The 17,929-nt window shown below is 39.3% G+C and overlaps 3 protein-coding genes across 3 annotated transcripts; 1 reads left to right on the forward strand and 2 right to left on the reverse strand.

The window, feature by feature from the left end:
• Positions 1 to 11: 11 nt before the first annotated feature.
• Positions 12 to 4,143, reverse strand: edc3 (enhancer of mRNA decapping 3 homolog (S. cerevisiae)). The gene is made up of 6 exons (XM_072435042.1): positions 3,655 to 4,143; positions 3,355 to 3,578; positions 2,588 to 2,929; positions 2,364 to 2,517; positions 1,914 to 2,131; positions 12 to 1,128 (listed from the first exon to the last, which is right to left on the reverse strand). The coding sequence occupies exons 1-6, from the start codon at positions 3,816 to 3,818 to the stop codon at positions 794 to 796; spliced, it is 1,437 nt and encodes a 478-aa protein (XP_072291143.1). The 5' UTR covers positions 3,819 to 4,143; the 3' UTR covers positions 12 to 793.
• A 1,810-nt stretch (positions 4,144 to 5,953) lies between these two features.
• Positions 5,954 to 13,754, forward strand: LOC140349459 (uncharacterized). The gene is made up of 18 exons (XM_072435799.1): positions 5,954 to 6,058; positions 6,120 to 6,184; positions 6,446 to 6,716; positions 6,939 to 7,061; positions 7,645 to 7,770; positions 7,838 to 7,942; positions 8,131 to 8,274; positions 8,340 to 8,548; positions 10,137 to 10,392; positions 10,468 to 10,573; positions 10,643 to 10,685; positions 10,759 to 10,810; positions 11,034 to 11,121; positions 11,198 to 11,256; positions 11,329 to 11,412; positions 11,551 to 11,631; positions 11,724 to 11,819; positions 13,473 to 13,754. Exons 1-18 carry the CDS (start codon positions 5,981 to 5,983, stop codon positions 13,485 to 13,487), a joined length of 2,001 nt encoding a protein of 666 aa, XP_072291900.1. The 5' UTR covers positions 5,954 to 5,980; the 3' UTR covers positions 13,488 to 13,754.
• Positions 13,755 to 14,893: 1,139 nt separating this feature from the next.
• On the reverse strand, positions 14,894 to 17,329 carry syt18b (synaptotagmin XVIIIb). The gene is made up of 2 exons (XM_072435952.1): positions 16,671 to 17,329; positions 14,894 to 15,961 (listed from the first exon to the last, which is right to left on the reverse strand). Exons 1-2 carry the CDS (start codon positions 16,813 to 16,815, stop codon positions 14,985 to 14,987), a joined length of 1,122 nt encoding a protein of 373 aa, XP_072292053.1. The 5' UTR covers positions 16,816 to 17,329; the 3' UTR covers positions 14,894 to 14,984.
• Positions 17,330 to 17,929: the final 600 nt, after the last annotated feature.

Genomic DNA, 17,929 nt, shown 5'->3' on the forward strand with positions numbered 1-17,929 from the left:
TGCTATAATGCTTCTTTTTTTAAACAAATAATAACTAACATTGCTATATGTTTTAGAGCCCTTTTCATAGCAGAGAAATAAACAATAGCAAAATCTCAATCAGATTAACTTAAGCAGCTGCCTCGAAGGGGTTCACAGCACCCCGTTTCACATTGGTGTCGAACATATTTCACAAACTGAAAAAAAAAAAACAAGGGAACGATGCTTAGCAGGTGATTATCTGAGAGTTGACTTCAAAATCAAAGTAAAAAAGGTAAATCGTTAGACCTTATTTTGTTAGATTGCTGATTCTGAAATGTCTTTATACTCAAGCGATAACAAAAATGTATTTATTACTGACCCTTTTTAACAGCTCTTTACCATTTCCTTCACTAAAATGGAACTTTATATTTGTAAATTTACCATCTTAAGTTTAGTTTGAAACGGGCCAAGAAAGAAGGAAACGGCATCAAAACCCAAAATGTTAAAGGTGTACTTTAAGTAACGTTTCTGTTGGAAAGTCCACCACTTTATTCTCTCCATGGATATGTTATTTGACTGGAATGTTCCACTGTATGGCATTAAACTTATCATCTCCATGGAGACAAACAGGTCAGATCTATGAAGCGGAAAACAAACAAAAAAACTGCTTTTCATGGTATTTCTTTAACAAAACACGTGTGATTGAAAGTGTTAAATAACATACTGTGGAACATTCCAGGCAAGTCAATAACGCACAGCGGAACGCTCCACCAGAAAAGTTACATTGTGCACCTTTAATGAAGTATTAAGTTGTGACAAGTGTCTGGTCCCTTTATGCTGAGTGCAGTGGGATGACAAACTTGCACCCAAATGGAGAATGGAATTTAATCCCTACTTCCTGGAAAACCTGTCGAGGTATACCGATGTCACACAAGTAAACTCTCCCCGCCCCCTCAGCCAGAGACAAGGGGAGGCAAAGACACAGTGACCATTTGGCCTCCACAGCCTGCGCTTGTCCACTCGCAGGAGGGTCCAAGCTCAGGACTGGAGCCCGGTTCTGGTTTGCCCAGTCTGCTGCTGCTCTGTACCAAGGCTGATCCATCAGGAATGTGTTTTCATGGCAGTCCAGACAGTTAATGATTAGGTCCACTGGTGTGTCCGGAAGATCTGTGTGTGAGAACAAATATTTAGATGAATGACTATCAAAAGCTCTTTCTATTGCCTACTTTTACGCCCATTTTTGAGCTCAAATGTAGAGAAGCAACAACAGTCGAGCCCACTTTTCCCACACGGCGGTGACACTGCAGGGCCCAGGTGGTGAGTGTGGGTGTGTTGGCTGTTTTGTTTGGAGGAGAGGCTCTGTCTGCAGTCGCCTTTGGTGTCGATGTCCGATGGAGTGTGCCGTGCTTAAAGCTCTGTGCGCGCCACCCAATCATTCTATTTAACTTTTCCTTATATCGTTTAGGTGAGCGTTAGATTGTGTACACAAAATATCAGCGTGTATATTGTCTTGAGTGTGAAGAGCTCCGCTTATTTAACAGTTAGCTTTAAATTGATAGCTGCCGTGCTCCCCCTTCACACAGACATACAGCAGACTTTAGGACATGTATGCACTTTAGAGCAGGTGAAGGCATGGAAACAGCACCCAGAGATCCCCAGTGTGCTGTTTGTAAAGGGCTGTTGTAACACATAATTGTACAGTAGCAACTTATTCAACCACTAACCACGTTCTTTATAGCATGGTTATTGCGTGGGGGATTTAAACATTCAAACCAGGGAATATTTAGGCTGAGCAACATTTTATAACGGACGGCATCTCTACCACTTTGTACATTCGCGTGTTACAATAGAAAGGTGGTCACGTCCAATTCAAGCTCTCTGTAACCCACTTTTGTGCCACAACCGAAACCTAAAACCACAAATTGACCTCGACTAAGCTACAATAAGCTTACCTTTAACATTTGACACTTGTTTTCCTCCCGTTTTGTTGAAGAGGGATAGTTCACTGGACACACAATCCAGCATCTTGACAAAATTGGGCAGAAACAAGACGATTTCGACTTCGTGATTGGCGAGGTGGCGTCCGCAGCTGATGCCTTGAGCCCCTTGAATGTGAGGGCCACATAGCACAGCCACTGTTGGGTGCTGGTGGAGATTTTTTGGAGTAAACCTGGTATCAACAGATCAGGGTCGTTAGTTATCTATTATGTCATGTGGATGTACGTAATCGTTTTAACCAACCAAAATGCAGAAAATATTGAAATTGGCAGCCCTTTTTTAACACGAGAGATTTTTTGTAAAATCACATATCAAAAAGACACAAGTAAAGTGACATGAGCAATAAACCTGTCTAATAATGAATAAGTAAACAGAGTGTATTGTCTAGGATGAGTGATGGTTACCTGTTGGGCCCTCCAAGCAGTGTAAGTGCCATTTGACTTGCACAGACGCCCGTCATCTCAAGTCTTCTGTCCAGTGAGAGTCCATAACGCTCCGCAACAATCAACAGCCGCTTGTGCAGTTCATACGAAATACTTGGGACTACAAGCCCTGAATCTGGAAGAAAAGCAATGTTACAGCACTTCATTCGTTACTGCATTTACGCACTACACAGCGCTCGACTCACCAGTGCAGTACTCCTTGTCCCCCGGCTGAGGTACTGCGATTTGTCTGTACACAATAGGTTTGGCCTCCAAGATGTTTTCATCGTGGCGATAGCGGGTAGGTGTCTGGTCTTGGGGCGTCCCTCGTGATCTCGCTCCATTTCGGCGCACTGAAATGTCGATCTCTGAGAAGACCGCAGCTTTGTCAAAAAGTGCCAGATTTCCCTCAAAGTCAAAGTCAGTGTCCAGGCTGTCGTCCACTCCATCGCCGAAACACTCATCATCTCTCTGCTTCATTTGGCCACCGTTTTTTATTCCATTCTTTTTCGGTGTGACTTGATTTGCTCCTCGACTACTTGAGGACCCTACTGAGGAAAGAAAAAAACTGTAAATAATAAGAGTATTTATTTATGCATTAAATATTTGTATTATTCTTCTGTAAATGTGTGCAAAATATACTGAATCTTATGTCGAGTTATGTCTTATTTGGTGATAGTTAATCTTCCTGTATGAGATTGACAAGCTTTAGTAACGAGTGTTGTCACAATACAAACTCTTTTTTTAAGGAACAGGGTCGATACACACTGATTTCAATACCGCATTGATAATTAAAAAAACTCTTGTTATTATTAATAGTACCGGTACTTTCTTTCCGTTTCCATGAGGTCTTATCCTAGTTCTGATGAAGCTCAAGATTATTCTCAAACTGTTCAAGAAAGTCACATTTTATCCTGTTGATGTGAAGCATAGATACTTAGATCCAACCCTAGTAGTAACGCATCAGACTTACATGAATTGTGTCTTTTACGAAATGCTTTTGGTTGACCAGGCACATCCATGTGACGCTCTCCATGGCTTTTGGAGAAGTGCTGAGGTGAGCTGACCTTCTCCACTATCCGGGGGTCACCCTTTGGCACAGCAACTGGAGTCGTGCTGGTCTTTGAAGAAGTACTATTTCTTGTGCTGGTGCCTTTCCCAAAATCCAAAATCTTTAGATCCTTTATGTCAATAGCGCTGTAAAACAAGAAGGGAATATTAGATTCAATATTCAAACCACACCATGATAAGCGAGCATGGCAGTGCACTTTACCTGAACGTCACCTCTGGGACTGGGCATTTGACGCCGTTGTGGAAAGGCTGTTTCAATGAAATAGTTTGAGTGATCTGGTCCACGGAGGACACTTCTCCTTGGTAAACTCCCAGAGTTGGACCGCAATTAATAGACACCAAACTGCCCACCCAGTCCGCAGCCATTTCTAACAGATATTAAAAATGAACTACCACACAATATAAATGACCTAAAAAGCTGTATTGGTAGAAACAACTTTCATTTGATGTAGCCGCTGTGTTAAGTGTGTAGCATTAGCATCGGCCTTACATCATTAAGCTACATACATACCCGTCTGATCGAATATTATCTTTGATTTATTTTCCTTAAGTGCCCAACGATACCTTAATATATATAATTGAGACTATCTGAGCCAACAAACAAGCTATTTGAGTATTTTAAAGACTTCTTAGCCCCTTATTGCAAGCTATGCTACTACGCTACCGCTTCAGTGAAATCTGGATAACATTTTCCGGTCTTTACTAAATAGATTTCCGGTTGCGTTTATTCACAATAAAAGGCCCTTTTTTCATTAGTTGTAATCCACGTGCAACACGGATTTGTTTTGCAATCCTGTAAATATTGATCCAATTTTCTTTGGTTCAACTGTCGCCTGCTTGTTTTAGGCAAGATTACTTGTTGAGCACAATACATACACAAGGCAATTCAAAGTGCTTCACACAACAGGAAAAAATGCATTAAAATCCCAAAGACATGACAGAAATCACTAAACAGTTTAAGACCTAGACCAAGTACAAAGAAAATCATTTCAGTCAAATGCAAAGCTAATCAAAACTGTTTTTAGCTTATATTTGAACATTGTCAGAGTAAAGGCCTGTCTCACATCTTCAGGAAGACTTCCAGATTTTAGCTGCATAAAACTGAAACGCAGATTTACCATGTTTAGTCCTGACTCTGGCACCAGCAGGAGGCCGGTCCATGTTTAGTCCTGACTCTGGCACCAGCAGGAGGCCGGTCCATGTTTAGCCCTGACTCTGGCACCAGCAGGAGGCCGGTCCATGTTTAGCCCTGACTCTGGCACCAGCAGGAGGCCAGTCCATGTTTAGTCCTGACTCTGGCACCAGCAGGAGGCCGGTCCATGTTTAGTCCTGACCCTGGGCACCAGCAGGAGGCCGGTCCATGTTTAGCCCTGACTCTGGCACCAGCAGGAGGCCGGTCCATGTTTAGCCCTGACTCTGGCACCAGCAGGAGGCCGGTCCATGTTTAGTCCTGACTCTGGCACCAGCAGGAGGCCGGTCCGTGTTTAGTCCTGACTCTGGCACCAGCAGGAGGCCGGTCCATGTTTAGTCCTGACTCTGGCACCAGCAGGAGGCCGGTCCGTGTTTAGCCCTGACTCTGGCACCAGCAGGAGGCCGGTCCGTGTTTAGTCCTGACTCTGGCACCAGCAGGAGGCCGGTCCATGTTTAGTCCTGACTCTGGCACCAGCAGGAGGCCGGTCCATGTTTAATCCTGACTCTGGCACCAGCAGGAGGCCGGTCCATGTTTAGTCCTGACTCTGGCACCAGCAGGAGGCCGGCCCATGTTTAGTCCTGACTCTGGCACCAGCAGGAGGCCAGTCCATGTTTAGTCCTGATTCTGGGCACCAGCAGGAGGCCGGTCCATGTTTAGTCCTGATTCTGGGCACTAGCAGGAAGCCGATCACTGTGGTCCACAGAGTCCGAGATGGTTCATATAATGGCACTATGGTTTTCAGGTATGTGCCTGTATATCAAATCGTGTGAGAGACATTTTTAGCTTTGAAAGTTAATTTACAAATATGTGGGGGAATTATAAACCCATATTGCTCTGAAAACCCACCCAAGTCAAATCCAACCTCCTGTTACTAACTATTTGATGATGGATTTTGATGATGTATTAAAATGCAGACATCAGTGTGATAGTATGAGGATAATATCCCAGAGATGAGAGTAGGACACACCCTTCAACAGTGCCTTGTGTACTGGGGTCTCCATGGACACCATGGCGCTTTGGCTACACTGCTGTTAAATCTGTGTTTACATGCTTTGAGTGAGTGTTTCCAGAGAACAGAAAAAGATTTACCCCAAGAAAGGCAGGCTATAGTAGAAGAGCTCAAAAAATAAAATAACATATTTATTAAAGAGCATTCATGTGCAAATTGTTAAACTAGCATAGTTACTGACACAATGGAATATTGAGAAACATGGTCTATGAATAGGACCATGTCTTAAACTGGCACCTCTGTGTGAAAATCTCTCCCTGTGACGGTGCACTGTTGTGTGGATAGATGCAGACAGGAAAAGTGTCTCTTTCACGGCCGGACACGGAGATGTACAGACCAGAGAGAAAAAGCAGTCCTTTCTCTTTCATGGATATGGACATGTGGGATTCAAATCTCACAGCCCAGGTAAGACTCAGACACAACATGATTTATTTATTGAATTATCTTGATTTTATTTCCATTACAGTCTTCAGCTTGGTGTGGTACAGCCACAGTTTCTGGATCAGGATTTTTGTCCAAAGTCAACACAAGGTGAGCTGAGTTGATTAGACAACAAAGTGAATACTGTACACATTGTTAGAGCTAACAGGTACAGTGATATACAAGACAAATTGGTCGGTCAGTCTGGGTTAGGGCATCCGTGGCCAAGTAGTTTACTGTCAGGATGTGTGACAGGTAAATATTTAAAAGTAACTTTTGATAGTATAGAAAAGCACTGTAAATGTTGTCCACGGTATAACAATGTAATACATGTTATATATGTAATAATAAGTGTCATAATGCTATTTATAGTTCATCTGGAGGTGCTGGCAGTTTCAGACAGACTGATCCAGGTCTGAGAAAATGGCAGTCGCTGTCCCACTTGCCTCCAAATGCCTCTCCACGGTCATTTTCTCCGTTGCCTCAGTCAGATCTGCGTTCAGGACGAGGGCAGAGTCCCTTCAGACAGACAGGAGTGATGCAGTGGCTCCAGGAGGCGCAGGAGAGAATGGACTCCCAAATGGGCCTGCTCCGGACAGAGCACAGACCCTACAGTGCAAATCTACTGGACATGAAACCAAGCGTATGATATAATAGTTTTACATACAGTGTTATTTGTTAAATTGGTGTTCTTGCGGGTAGACACAATCATCTAATTTTACTGTGCAGTGACATTGAACAAGTCTTATGAATCCATATTTATATTTATTTATTCTTGAATTTTCAGTTTACTATTATTATGTTAAATGATTGCACCAACTCACATGATCATGTTTTGTTCATTTTATTCTCTGTGTTTGCTTAGGAGAGACAAACTGACACAGAGCTGTTTAAACTAAAGCAAACTCTTAGAGAGGCTGAATCAAGGGCAAAAAGACAAGAAGAGGAGTGTGAACAAACAATACAAAAACTACAGACCGCAACAGAGGTATGATCATCAAAATCATCCGTTATGAATGATCAAGCCAGAAACTGTATTTCTCCAAATTAAAAGTGCATGTTGTAACTTTTCTGATCATCTGCTTGTCTCCATTAAGATAAAATTGCCTTTATATATATATATATCTATATCTATATATATTATATAGTAGAAAAAGCTTCAGTTGTAGTCATCTGGACTCAGTTAGAAAAAATAGACGTTTCGACTCTCATCCAAGAGTCATTGTCAATGTCAAGTCTTTGACAATGACTCTTGGATGAGAGTCGAAACGTCTATTTTTTCAAACTGAGTCCAGATGACTACAACTGAAGCTTTTTCTACTATGGAACACGCCTGGACGAATGAGGGATTACACCGACATATATATATATATATATATATATATATATATATATATATATATATATATATATATATATATATATATATTATACTTAACCAATCTTGTATTTATTTATGTGCAGTTGTTTCTATTGCACAAAAACATCTTGAAAAACATACATTGTCCACAGGCAAGACACAGAAAAGTTTAAAAATGCTATACATATAAGTTATACATTTGGATTAATAGGCCCAGAAGACCCTGCTGAGTCAAACAACAAAGCTGAACCAGAGACTGACGCAGAATCTACAAAATCACTCCGAACTGCAGGATCAACTGAGGGAAGCCAATAACAAGATAAGCCAAGCGTGTCTGGTAAGTAGCAGTGGGATACACAAAAGTCAATTAGTTTTAACATACATATATTTATACTATGTTTCAGGAAAAAGCAACGTTATCAACTCAAGTATTAAAACTAGAGAGCACTGTGCATGAGCTGAACATAAAACTTCAAGCAGCGCAGCATGAAATAGATGACTTGATACAGGTAAAAACAATAATATCTATACGTTATTTTAACATACAGAGACAGAATTGTTAGCACTACTCTTTGCAATTAGAATGTGGATGTGTTACGCTTGTGTCCTGTCCATATTTTGATCATGAACCGATTATCTTATGTCAGATATAAAGGAGTAGTATACAGTGTACATCTGATTTCTTTATGTATTACAGGAGAATGCAGATTTAAAGGAGAAGGTCAATATAGCAGAGCTTCAGCTGGACAAAACTATTAAAAGTACCAATGGACTGGACCACACTGGAACAGAAGACCAGGAAACTACCACTTTGAAGCAAGACTCAGCAGCTTTGAAACAAGTACAGCCATCCATTTGACATTTATCAAGTCACAATGTTTTGAATGCATTTATTCTTCTCGACAGATGAATGAGGATCTGTCAAATAAATTGGAAGAGATAAAACAGATGCTGAAGAAACGCCAGATTGAAGTTCAGGAGTTGACAACAGAGAAGGCTTCAAAATCTCAACAGCTGGAAGGTTTGGAGACAGAATATGCAGCATTGAGCAGCAGAATTCAGACCGGTGGACAAGAAAGGGTGGAGGAACTAGAGGAACAAATGAACCAACTCAGGTGAGGTTTAAACTATTTGGTATATAATCTGGCATATTTACAGTGTAAATATGTGCAATAGTGAAATAAATACAATATGAAGGGTTTCCATATTACAGATACTGCTATATTCAAAACGTATTAGCATGTACACACAATCTTGAGATCTAAAAGTGCATATTAAATTAGCTAAAATTAACCAAAATCGTCCTTGCCGTGTTAATTGCGAGTAAATTGTCCTAGCACTTTGGATGTTATTGTAGAAGAATTTATTTTAAGAACTCGCTACTTGCAGTCAATTTTTACATGTTTTTCTTCTTTTCTTCCCAAACGTCTACTGGACTGATGTAAAACTATGATAAATATTTCCCACAGCTACTATTCCACCAAACAAAGTAATAGAAAGAAAAATATAAAACACTGTCTGTGTAAGAGAGACTTCTGAAACACCTCAATCTTAAAAGAGGGCTTCACTACTACTGGCTAGTTCAGTAGAGTTGTGATCACGGAGTGGGCATCGGTCAGAATGCACTGAAGCAGGATGGATTGTTACTTCCTTTTATTGAAGATAATGAGAGTACATAAGTTTGTGTGTGTGTGTGTGTGTGTGTGTGTGTGTGTGTGTGTGTGTGTGTGTGTGTGTGTGGTGTGTGTGTGTGGTTCTGTAAACAAAACAGATAAACATAATATTAGAACAATTTCTATATAAAGTATTCCAGTAGCAATAACACAAGCAGTGCTCTGATACTAATAATAATACTAATAAACGGTGATTACTTAAATGACAATATATAAACAATCATATATATACATACATATATAGTTTCCAACAGGACATAAACAAGAACTATGCAGCCTCATGAAAAAGGGTAGGCCTCAAAGCCTCTACTATTGATCTATTCACAAATAATAATCAGACTACCCTAATGGCACCAAAGGAAACATACTCTAAAGGACATGCGTATAAGGCTGACTTATAAATACAGAGGCTCAAATGATACCAGCAAGATCTAGCTAAAGAACACGGAATGACAGGTTATCTTAGCATTAGCGTTAGCGCTTAGCTCTTAGCTGGAAGCTAGTCCAGGTAATATGCAGGTTAAACCTCTGTAACAACACCAAGCATTCCGACTTTCATCTCTAACCCCACAATAAAGCACAGCAAAACACCCACCTGCCTCATGGACGCACACTAACTAATAACACACAAAAACGGGGCTAAAGGGAAGAGCTAACAACATCTCCGAGGCACAGATCAAGAATAAAAACACAAAGAAAGTTCGTCTGCTCATTAGGCGGCCGCGCCCCTAGTGGCCGGGTTTGGTATTGCGGCCTGACATGGTAAATTCACCATTACAACCATGCCTTCATAACAGTCTGAAATACACAAACAAAATATAACTAATCAACTTAATTTTATGCAACTAAAGCTGAAAATGTATTATGCTAAACAGCAATTGTTTAAAAATATGTTACTTTTTTAATACAATACCATCACAAATGTTTAAATTCTATTTGTGTGCGCTTTCACTTTTACTTTTCTTAACCAGTAAGTAACATGGATAGTAATATTTTATCTAATCCTTTTTTAATTCCTTCTCTTGCCCAGGGAGTCTTCAAGAACTTTAAAATGTGAAAATCAAACACAGAAGGACCACTGTTTGTATTTGGAGACTGCAGTCTTTGAAAAGGAGCAGCAGCTGAAACTGCAGGAGGAGAAATATCGCAGAATAGATGCAGGTAGAGTCCAGCACATCGAGGAGCTGAACGTCATGGTCTCTCATTGGACAGAGAAATGGCAGAAAGCAGCTTTAACATCGCAGTCTGCAGAAGCCGAGCTAGAGGAGCTGAGGAGGAAAAACAAAGTAAACTCTCACAGGCATTTTCAAATCATTTTTTTTATTACATTTTTTGATTAATAATTAACTTATTTTTTGCAGACTGAATCCGAGTCATATCTTAGGCTTGAGCTTAATGCATGTAAACAAGAACTGGAGCTGGTGAAAAGCAGAAGTCAAGCATTGCTGATCAGAAAGAACAAAGATGGTCCATTGGCTTTAAATCTCTGTGACTGTATCACCAGGAGGCGCTAAAGTCTGTTTGTTCTAATTGCAGGAGTAAACCCGGTCCAAACCCATGATAGGGAGGCAATGACAGAGTGAGAACATTAAACTATGACAGTGTAATGCTTTGTTATGATACCTGAAATGTTACAGTATAATCTCTTTCAGCTCCCATATTTTGTCATCTCATTTGGACTTTCAGAGCCATCAGAACAAACAGGTAAAAATACTCATCATTGCTACAGGAAAAGCTATTATTATTTCTATTATTATTTGATATATTGTGATTATTTTCCCTTTAAATAATCACTTTATGTCAGTTCAGATTCTGGCCATTGCTGGATTTCTGCTGTGGGGCTTAGGATGTGTGCATGACAGAAAGCATTTTCATTAGGCTAAAATCTTTTTTGGACACAAAATGTGAGCCTTTTTTCCCCCCACAGCTGGACATAAAAACTACTGGATGTGATGAGGATGTGCAGGACTGTAAAAATGCACAAATCATTGACCCACTAAAGGTTACATTAAAAGGTGTGGCTTGGAAGAAAGAAAAATAAATCGCATTGAACAAATTGAATTTTCTAATGTGTTTCCCATACTTTTTTAGAGCGCAAAAAGACAGAAATCCAGCTTGAGCAGGAAAGAACACAAGCACTGCAAGACCAGGTAAGGTCTCTGGTAAAAGGAAATCAATAAAAAAATACTTATGTTTTAATTTATAACTGGCCTTTTCAACAGGCTAAAAATGAGGTGCCCTTTACTGAAGAAAGGAGCAATGTGAATCTCAACACTGAGCAGCAACGGAGATTGGTTAATGAGCAGGTGCCATTAAAAATACATACATACCCACATTAGCACAGAGATAGAAGATATAAGATACTGCTGTGCAAAGTTTATATGGTATAGAAAATGTATTATGCACAAATAAGTTATATGCAGTTTATGTGCATGTCCTTGTAGTTAAAAAGTCTGTTTAATGAAAGAGAAGAAAATGGAATGATGACTGGAGAAAGATCAGCTCAAGACTTGCTATGCACAAGGGTAAGATGTGTCTTTGTTTTCTTGGGTGTTATATCGGTTAATTAGTTAATTTGACTAATTATTCCACGATTTGCTTATATGGTTTTCCTCAGAGCGCACAGCATGACAGGTGGAGCTGGCACCAGGGTTCAGGTTTGATGCCAGTGTTTGAAGAGGAGGAACCTGAGGATGAAGACCAAGAGGAAAAGGTATTTGTGGTATTACTGAAGTTTGGATATGTTGAATTAGAATGGTATTTTAAGTGAAATCTAAATCATGCAAGGTCAATTGGGTCAGAGCTTGTCCGAGTGTGCGTTCACACCTCATCAAAACCAAACCTTGACTAGACCAGGACTGAACAAAGAGTATAACAAGATCAAACCAGATCCACATCTGCACTAAAATGGGCTCAATTTAGGATCAGATAACGCACCCCAAAACTGCAGCTTTGATTTGAATTCATACTGCTTTGGTCATGATTTTCAACCAGTTTACTGTGGGATATTAGTGTTCCTTGAGTTATTGCCAGACAGTCACAACTGCCAAATTGAAAGAACCAGACACAGTGGCATGAGCAATTTTATTTTGTTTTTTTAACATTCAATGTCCCCTTTTTCCCTAAAATTATGTCATTCATTTGATAATATTATGGTAGATGCTTTGCTGCAGAATATTTTTTAAACCAAAAATGTGCCATTATTCAAAGAAAAACAGTTGAAAAACCCTGCTCTTTGGAATGTTTTTATTTTGTTTTTTGAACCTTTAACTTTTTTATTAGGAACGAGCTCAACAAACACACCATATTAATCTTAATGGCTAAAACTGACAATAATCAAGTATTTGGGGTTGAATATTGGCACTGCTTTCTGAAGCTATTGTGAACAAATAAATTCACTTTTGTTCATTTCTGCTGACAGAGAAGATATAGCCATAAACATCTCACTTTTTGACCACTGATATTAGACAGGTGGTCAAAATATTGGCTCACTGGTGTATTTGAATCTTACAAGTTAATTCACTTGGACACATACTCCTATTATTCTGCAGGCAACACAAATAAATATCATGAATGGCATAATTGTGCCATCTGAATAATATCATAGGGATACCAGCTCCGCCCCACATGACATGGACTGACACATATGTTCAGACAGACATAATCCAGGCTTGTACTTTAATTAAAAGGCCCACAGAGACAGGGGGATGTGACCACGAGCATTGTGTGTTCAGCATTAAACACATGTGACTTTTTCTGCTCTGTAAATAATCCGATTTAAATCTGAGGAGTCGACCTCTCAACCGGAACACATCAAAACTGTGGATGGAAAGCTTTTGAGGAATTCCATTGAAATACATTCTAATGCAACAAATGAATGTATGATTCCATTATTATCTTGATAATAATAATCCTTCTAGTTATTTGTTTAAGACGTTCTTTGTCCCATTCACTAATATGCTAAAAGGATTATCTAAAATGATTGATTATTGATGGTAGAAAATGTTACTTGATGCTTTCTTTAATACTTGAAACATCTCGATACATGGATCGAGACAGAGATTATAAATTATAATATTGTATTTTGCTGTGATAAAACATGTCTGTCCTCGGGTCGGAACAGATCTTAATATGTTCTTAATTGTCTTCAGATGTTAACAGTTACAGAAAGGATGAGCAATCAAGGTGAAACTGCATGATGCTGTAGAGTAGTCTCTGTGTGTCCTGCGTCCTTCTTCTGAATATTTTTGGGGCTTCTCAATTTTAGTGTTCAACTTTTTTTTATTTTTTTTCAATCTTTCCTATTTATTTACCCATCTGATCACATTTTGAGACTTTTTTTTTCTCTTTCTTCTTATTTTTTCAGACTCAGCCATGTTAAGTACTAAACCGTCAATTAAGGGGCTCGATCCTCTCTCCCTGAGCTGTACTGATGTAAATGAGCTGCCGATGACCCTGCCTCTGTTTTGTCCCAGTGGGATATTTCACGCTGAGATGGTTAATATCTGTAGCCCTGATGAAGATGAAGTTGATTGATAAGCCCTGCATGCTTTAAAAGATTTTTACATTTACATTCAAACAATGTAAGTGCTAATTAAGTTCATAACTCTCTTCACAAAATTTGCTGCTTCAGCCGTACACATCTATGTTTATGTATATTTAGAATGTTGCTACACACAATATGTATGTGCTTAATTTATATGATATGAATGTTTTCATTGTAACTTATGAAGAAATCTTAAACAGAATAGCATTTTGCAGTATTGTATTGTTAATGCTACATATTCCAATCTATTTTGTTTATAATGAATAAAATGAAATTATCGTAATACTTGACAACTTTTGATGATAATAATAATATAATGGTATTAATCATTTGTATCAGTGGGTTAAAAAACTGCTGCAAATATGAAACTCCTTTGAGCAACGAGTACAAAATGCACATTAGAAGTCTAATCTCTTCAGAGAATGAAACAGCCTCTGCTTCTTAAGGATCCTGAACTTTGGGCTCGAAGTGGACGACGTCGTTCTGCAAGTTTTCCATTATGAATGTAGCGCACTCTTGAAATGGTCCACACATTTCATTGCCACAATGAAAAAATAAGTAAACAATTCATAACTGCAAACTGAAATTATTATAGTCTTATTTTATGATTTTCCTGGCCTTTCTTGTCATCAGTTTAACTTCAGCCACTGGTTGACCTCAGCTGTTGAATACAGTAAACTAAACAGATGTGTGTCATAGATATTCATCACAAAATACAAGCCTGTACGATCAATCTGGCCTGACTACTCGTGCAACAGAAATATTACAATCTGGTGCCCTGTATTCCTGACATGTTTGTCAGCTACAAACAAAGTGATGCTTTGATGAGCGGCTAATGCAAACAAAGATTACATCTGTCCGCTCTGAGACCCGAGGAGATTGAAACATTTCCCGAGGATTGTGAATTGAGAAGGATTAACGCACAATGTCATTAAAAAAGGGATCATCTCCTAGGGTATTTGACTCCTATAAGACATCATTTAATCTCCTAAACATGAAAAGCAAATGTGAATTTTACTCAGAAAGTTCTATCTTTACAAGTGTCTTCAGTTGATACAGACAGTAGTATGTCAATTATAAATGTTCAGATTATACCTGGTTTCAGCAACGTTTGTTGTTTTTTACTTGGAAGCCAGTAGATCAAATGCAATAAATGATGTGGATGTAAGATGAGGATGTGTAGAGGGCAGCAAATGTCAAAGTGCAAAGGTTCAAAGAGAGAAATCTCAGTCAACTGAAAGTACAATTTTCTTGTTGTGTTTATAGAAGTCGTTTGTCTATTGTGATTGTAATAGCACAAAAGCATGAGACATTTTAACACAATGTACATTTTCAAGGGTGAAGATCAGTTTTTAACATCCCTTTGGTTTGGTTGAGCTCTTTTGTCAAGTAAAATAGCTGGTCATTTTTCCAGTCCCGTCCTGCACACTCCACCTCCAGCTGTCCCAGGACAGTGCTGCCTTCTGTGGGGATGTCCTGAATGTAGACACCTATCCTCAGGACACACCACTGGAGCTCCCTCACAGAGTTCACCCTCAATAGCAGCGTGACTGTGTGCGGCTGCAGGCATAGGTTGCTCTGTGTTGATGCCTGGATGGAACAGGGGTACAGTGGAGGTAGGCTGCCCTGTATTGACACATCCTCTAGTTTGTGTATTGTCCCAGTAATACTCAAAATGGTGACCGCCAAGGCTTGTTGCTCTGTGGAGAAGGCCATAGTGAAGTGGAGGCATGGTTTTGGTGAGACTGAGCCATAACTCAGAGGCGCTAGAGGGATTGGCTCCTCTGGCATTGATGGCGAGTTTGACCTAGGACTAGTTAGCCTCTTGTTCTCATTGCTCTCAATCCCAGTCACTGTGCAGCGTCTTTGGGCAGCTCTGCATGTTTTGGACAAGACTTTTGGGAACACAGGCAATGATATGTGGCTAGAATCTATAGGTTTGTAAGAAGGAGATGATAGTTGTGGAGTGCTGAGTCGACGGAGTGAGAAATACTTTCGTGGATGGTCTTTAAACTCTAGATTCTTGAATTCTCTCTCAGAGGGGGCAGGGCTGGTGAATGTGGATGGGTACTCCAAAATGTCTCCATCCAGTTCATCATAGTGCTGCCTTGAGTTCACTTCACAGGAAGGGGCAAGAGGAACAGGATTTGGGGCAAAGGTCACAGGGTCAGAGGGCGTAGGTTGTGATGTTCCAGCTTCTTTATCCTCAGATGAATGGATGTGGCTTTTCTTCCAGCAAATAAAACAGCCCAGGAGTAAGCAGAGACAGAAGATTAACAGGCCAACCAGCAGCAGCACTTGTAGATGAACTGTGGGCAAGAGGGTAGTGTACTATCAAAATACTGTTAGTTGTACTCAATTGTGCTAAATTAACATGCTTGAAAGTGCAGTCTGCATTTTCTTTTGGGACAGTCATAGCAGACAATGCAGTGCTGTTCTGTGTGTTTAAGTACAGAAATCAGCAGAGAAGAAACAACTGTGAGACAATTGGGACTTGTGCTGTACTCAGTACCTCCTATCATTTTAAATGTAAATGTAATGTTACAGTTACACACTAAAATTGTATAAAAGTACAAGTACATGTTAAAAAATCTACTCAAAAATCTACTCAATTACGGTAAAGTGAGTACCAAATTTGTAATTAGTTACATTCCACCCCTGGTTGTAAGTGACAATAAAGGCACTACAAACAATAAGAACCATGGCAATATTTCAGTATTTGAAGTACTAGTAGTAGTAACTGCACTAGTACAGTAATAGGCCTAGTAATGGTAGCATTTACAGTAGGAATAGTATTAAGAATTGTATTGATTATCACAAACAAGTGTAGCTGTATCAGTAGCAACAGCAGGTACTTTCTAATTTAGTAAACTTCAATATTATATCATATAATTTTTCAAGTTGCACTACTTTTACTTTAGTTCAGTTCTTTATGCCACTGTCTGGAATCATATAGAAGAATCCTATAACTAAACCAAATTGCATCAATTTATTTCATGAAATAAAAAGTGAACTCACTTTCAAGCTGTTTGCTGAACAGGACTTGGATCAGGAGCCAGAAGAAGAGTACAACCATGATGCCTTCTATCATCCCCTTACAGCAGAACAGCAAGACGGACTGCCACAGCGGCTGTCCAGGATACTCCTCGTCATGATATGGCATTGTACCAACAGCGTATGTCCAAAACTACATCAAAACATCCAGGAATGATCAAGCATTAGACATCCCAATGAAGAAAATCAGCTTGATGATAATATGTAGCATGTAATGGCCAATTGTTGCCATTTTAGAGTCATTAGAAAGCATAACAATATTTATCATCGTGATTGATGCAGGTAAGATCCAAAATAAAATGTTTTAGTCATTTAGTGTTAGTCCATGGGTCCACTGTTGTGCTGTAGTGTTAAATCCCAGACAAGCATCATCTGTTATGGTGGGACCGTGGTGGTATAATGCCTGTGCGATGGGTGGGGAGAATGCATGGGCGGGGATATCCATTTCATAATACCTCTTACTCTGCCCCAGGGCATCTTGCTTCTATTCTGTCCCAGATGTAGATAGTAGAGTCACCATAGTCTCCATCAAAGTGAGAGTAAATCCCCTCCCATCCAGTCCTCTCTGAAAAACAAGCTTTTATGTCCATTAGGAAAACAACCGCACAGGATTACCTCTGCAGGCAAATATGTATCTGCTTTTAACTTTTACATAATATACCTATTTCAATTATCCAAAAGAAAAAATGCAATGGCCTACATTTATCTTACTGTAAAATAACCACAAAAATACATAACAAAATGACACATTATTTTTTAAAGATAAATGCATTAGAAAGCATTTATCTATAAAAGAAAACACACACACACACACACACACACACAAGTTGAGATTAGTGATTTTGTTTGTGATGCAGTTTCAAAACGAGGGAAACAGCACCATCTTCTGGCCATGAATCTAACACGGTTGATACTTGAAAACACAAGTAAAAGCGTTTAACAGTTTTACTACATTGCTTTTATATTTTTTTTAATTACACCTTCAACTTGAGAAAAAACACACAAAATGGTTCAAATATAGGACGACTCCTTGGTAGAAGTAGAAGTAACATATTACATAAATTTACTACAATTTCCACATTTACCACAATGTTTTTAGTTTTGTTCTATTTATTACTTTGACCCATAGACTGTATATCTAAGACCCAAATCACACGTGGATACATGGAACCCATTTGTGAATGTTCTACTTAACATTACACTCATTGCTTAATCCGAAAATC

Source organism: Eucyclogobius newberryi, unplaced genomic scaffold, assembly GCF_026437365.1.
Source record: "Eucyclogobius newberryi isolate DKJ021-1_F unplaced genomic scaffold, fEucNew1.0.hap1 SCAF_7, whole genome shotgun sequence".
In the NCBI taxonomy this organism is placed as follows: Eukaryota; Metazoa; Chordata; class Actinopteri; order Gobiiformes; family Gobiidae; genus Eucyclogobius; species Eucyclogobius newberryi.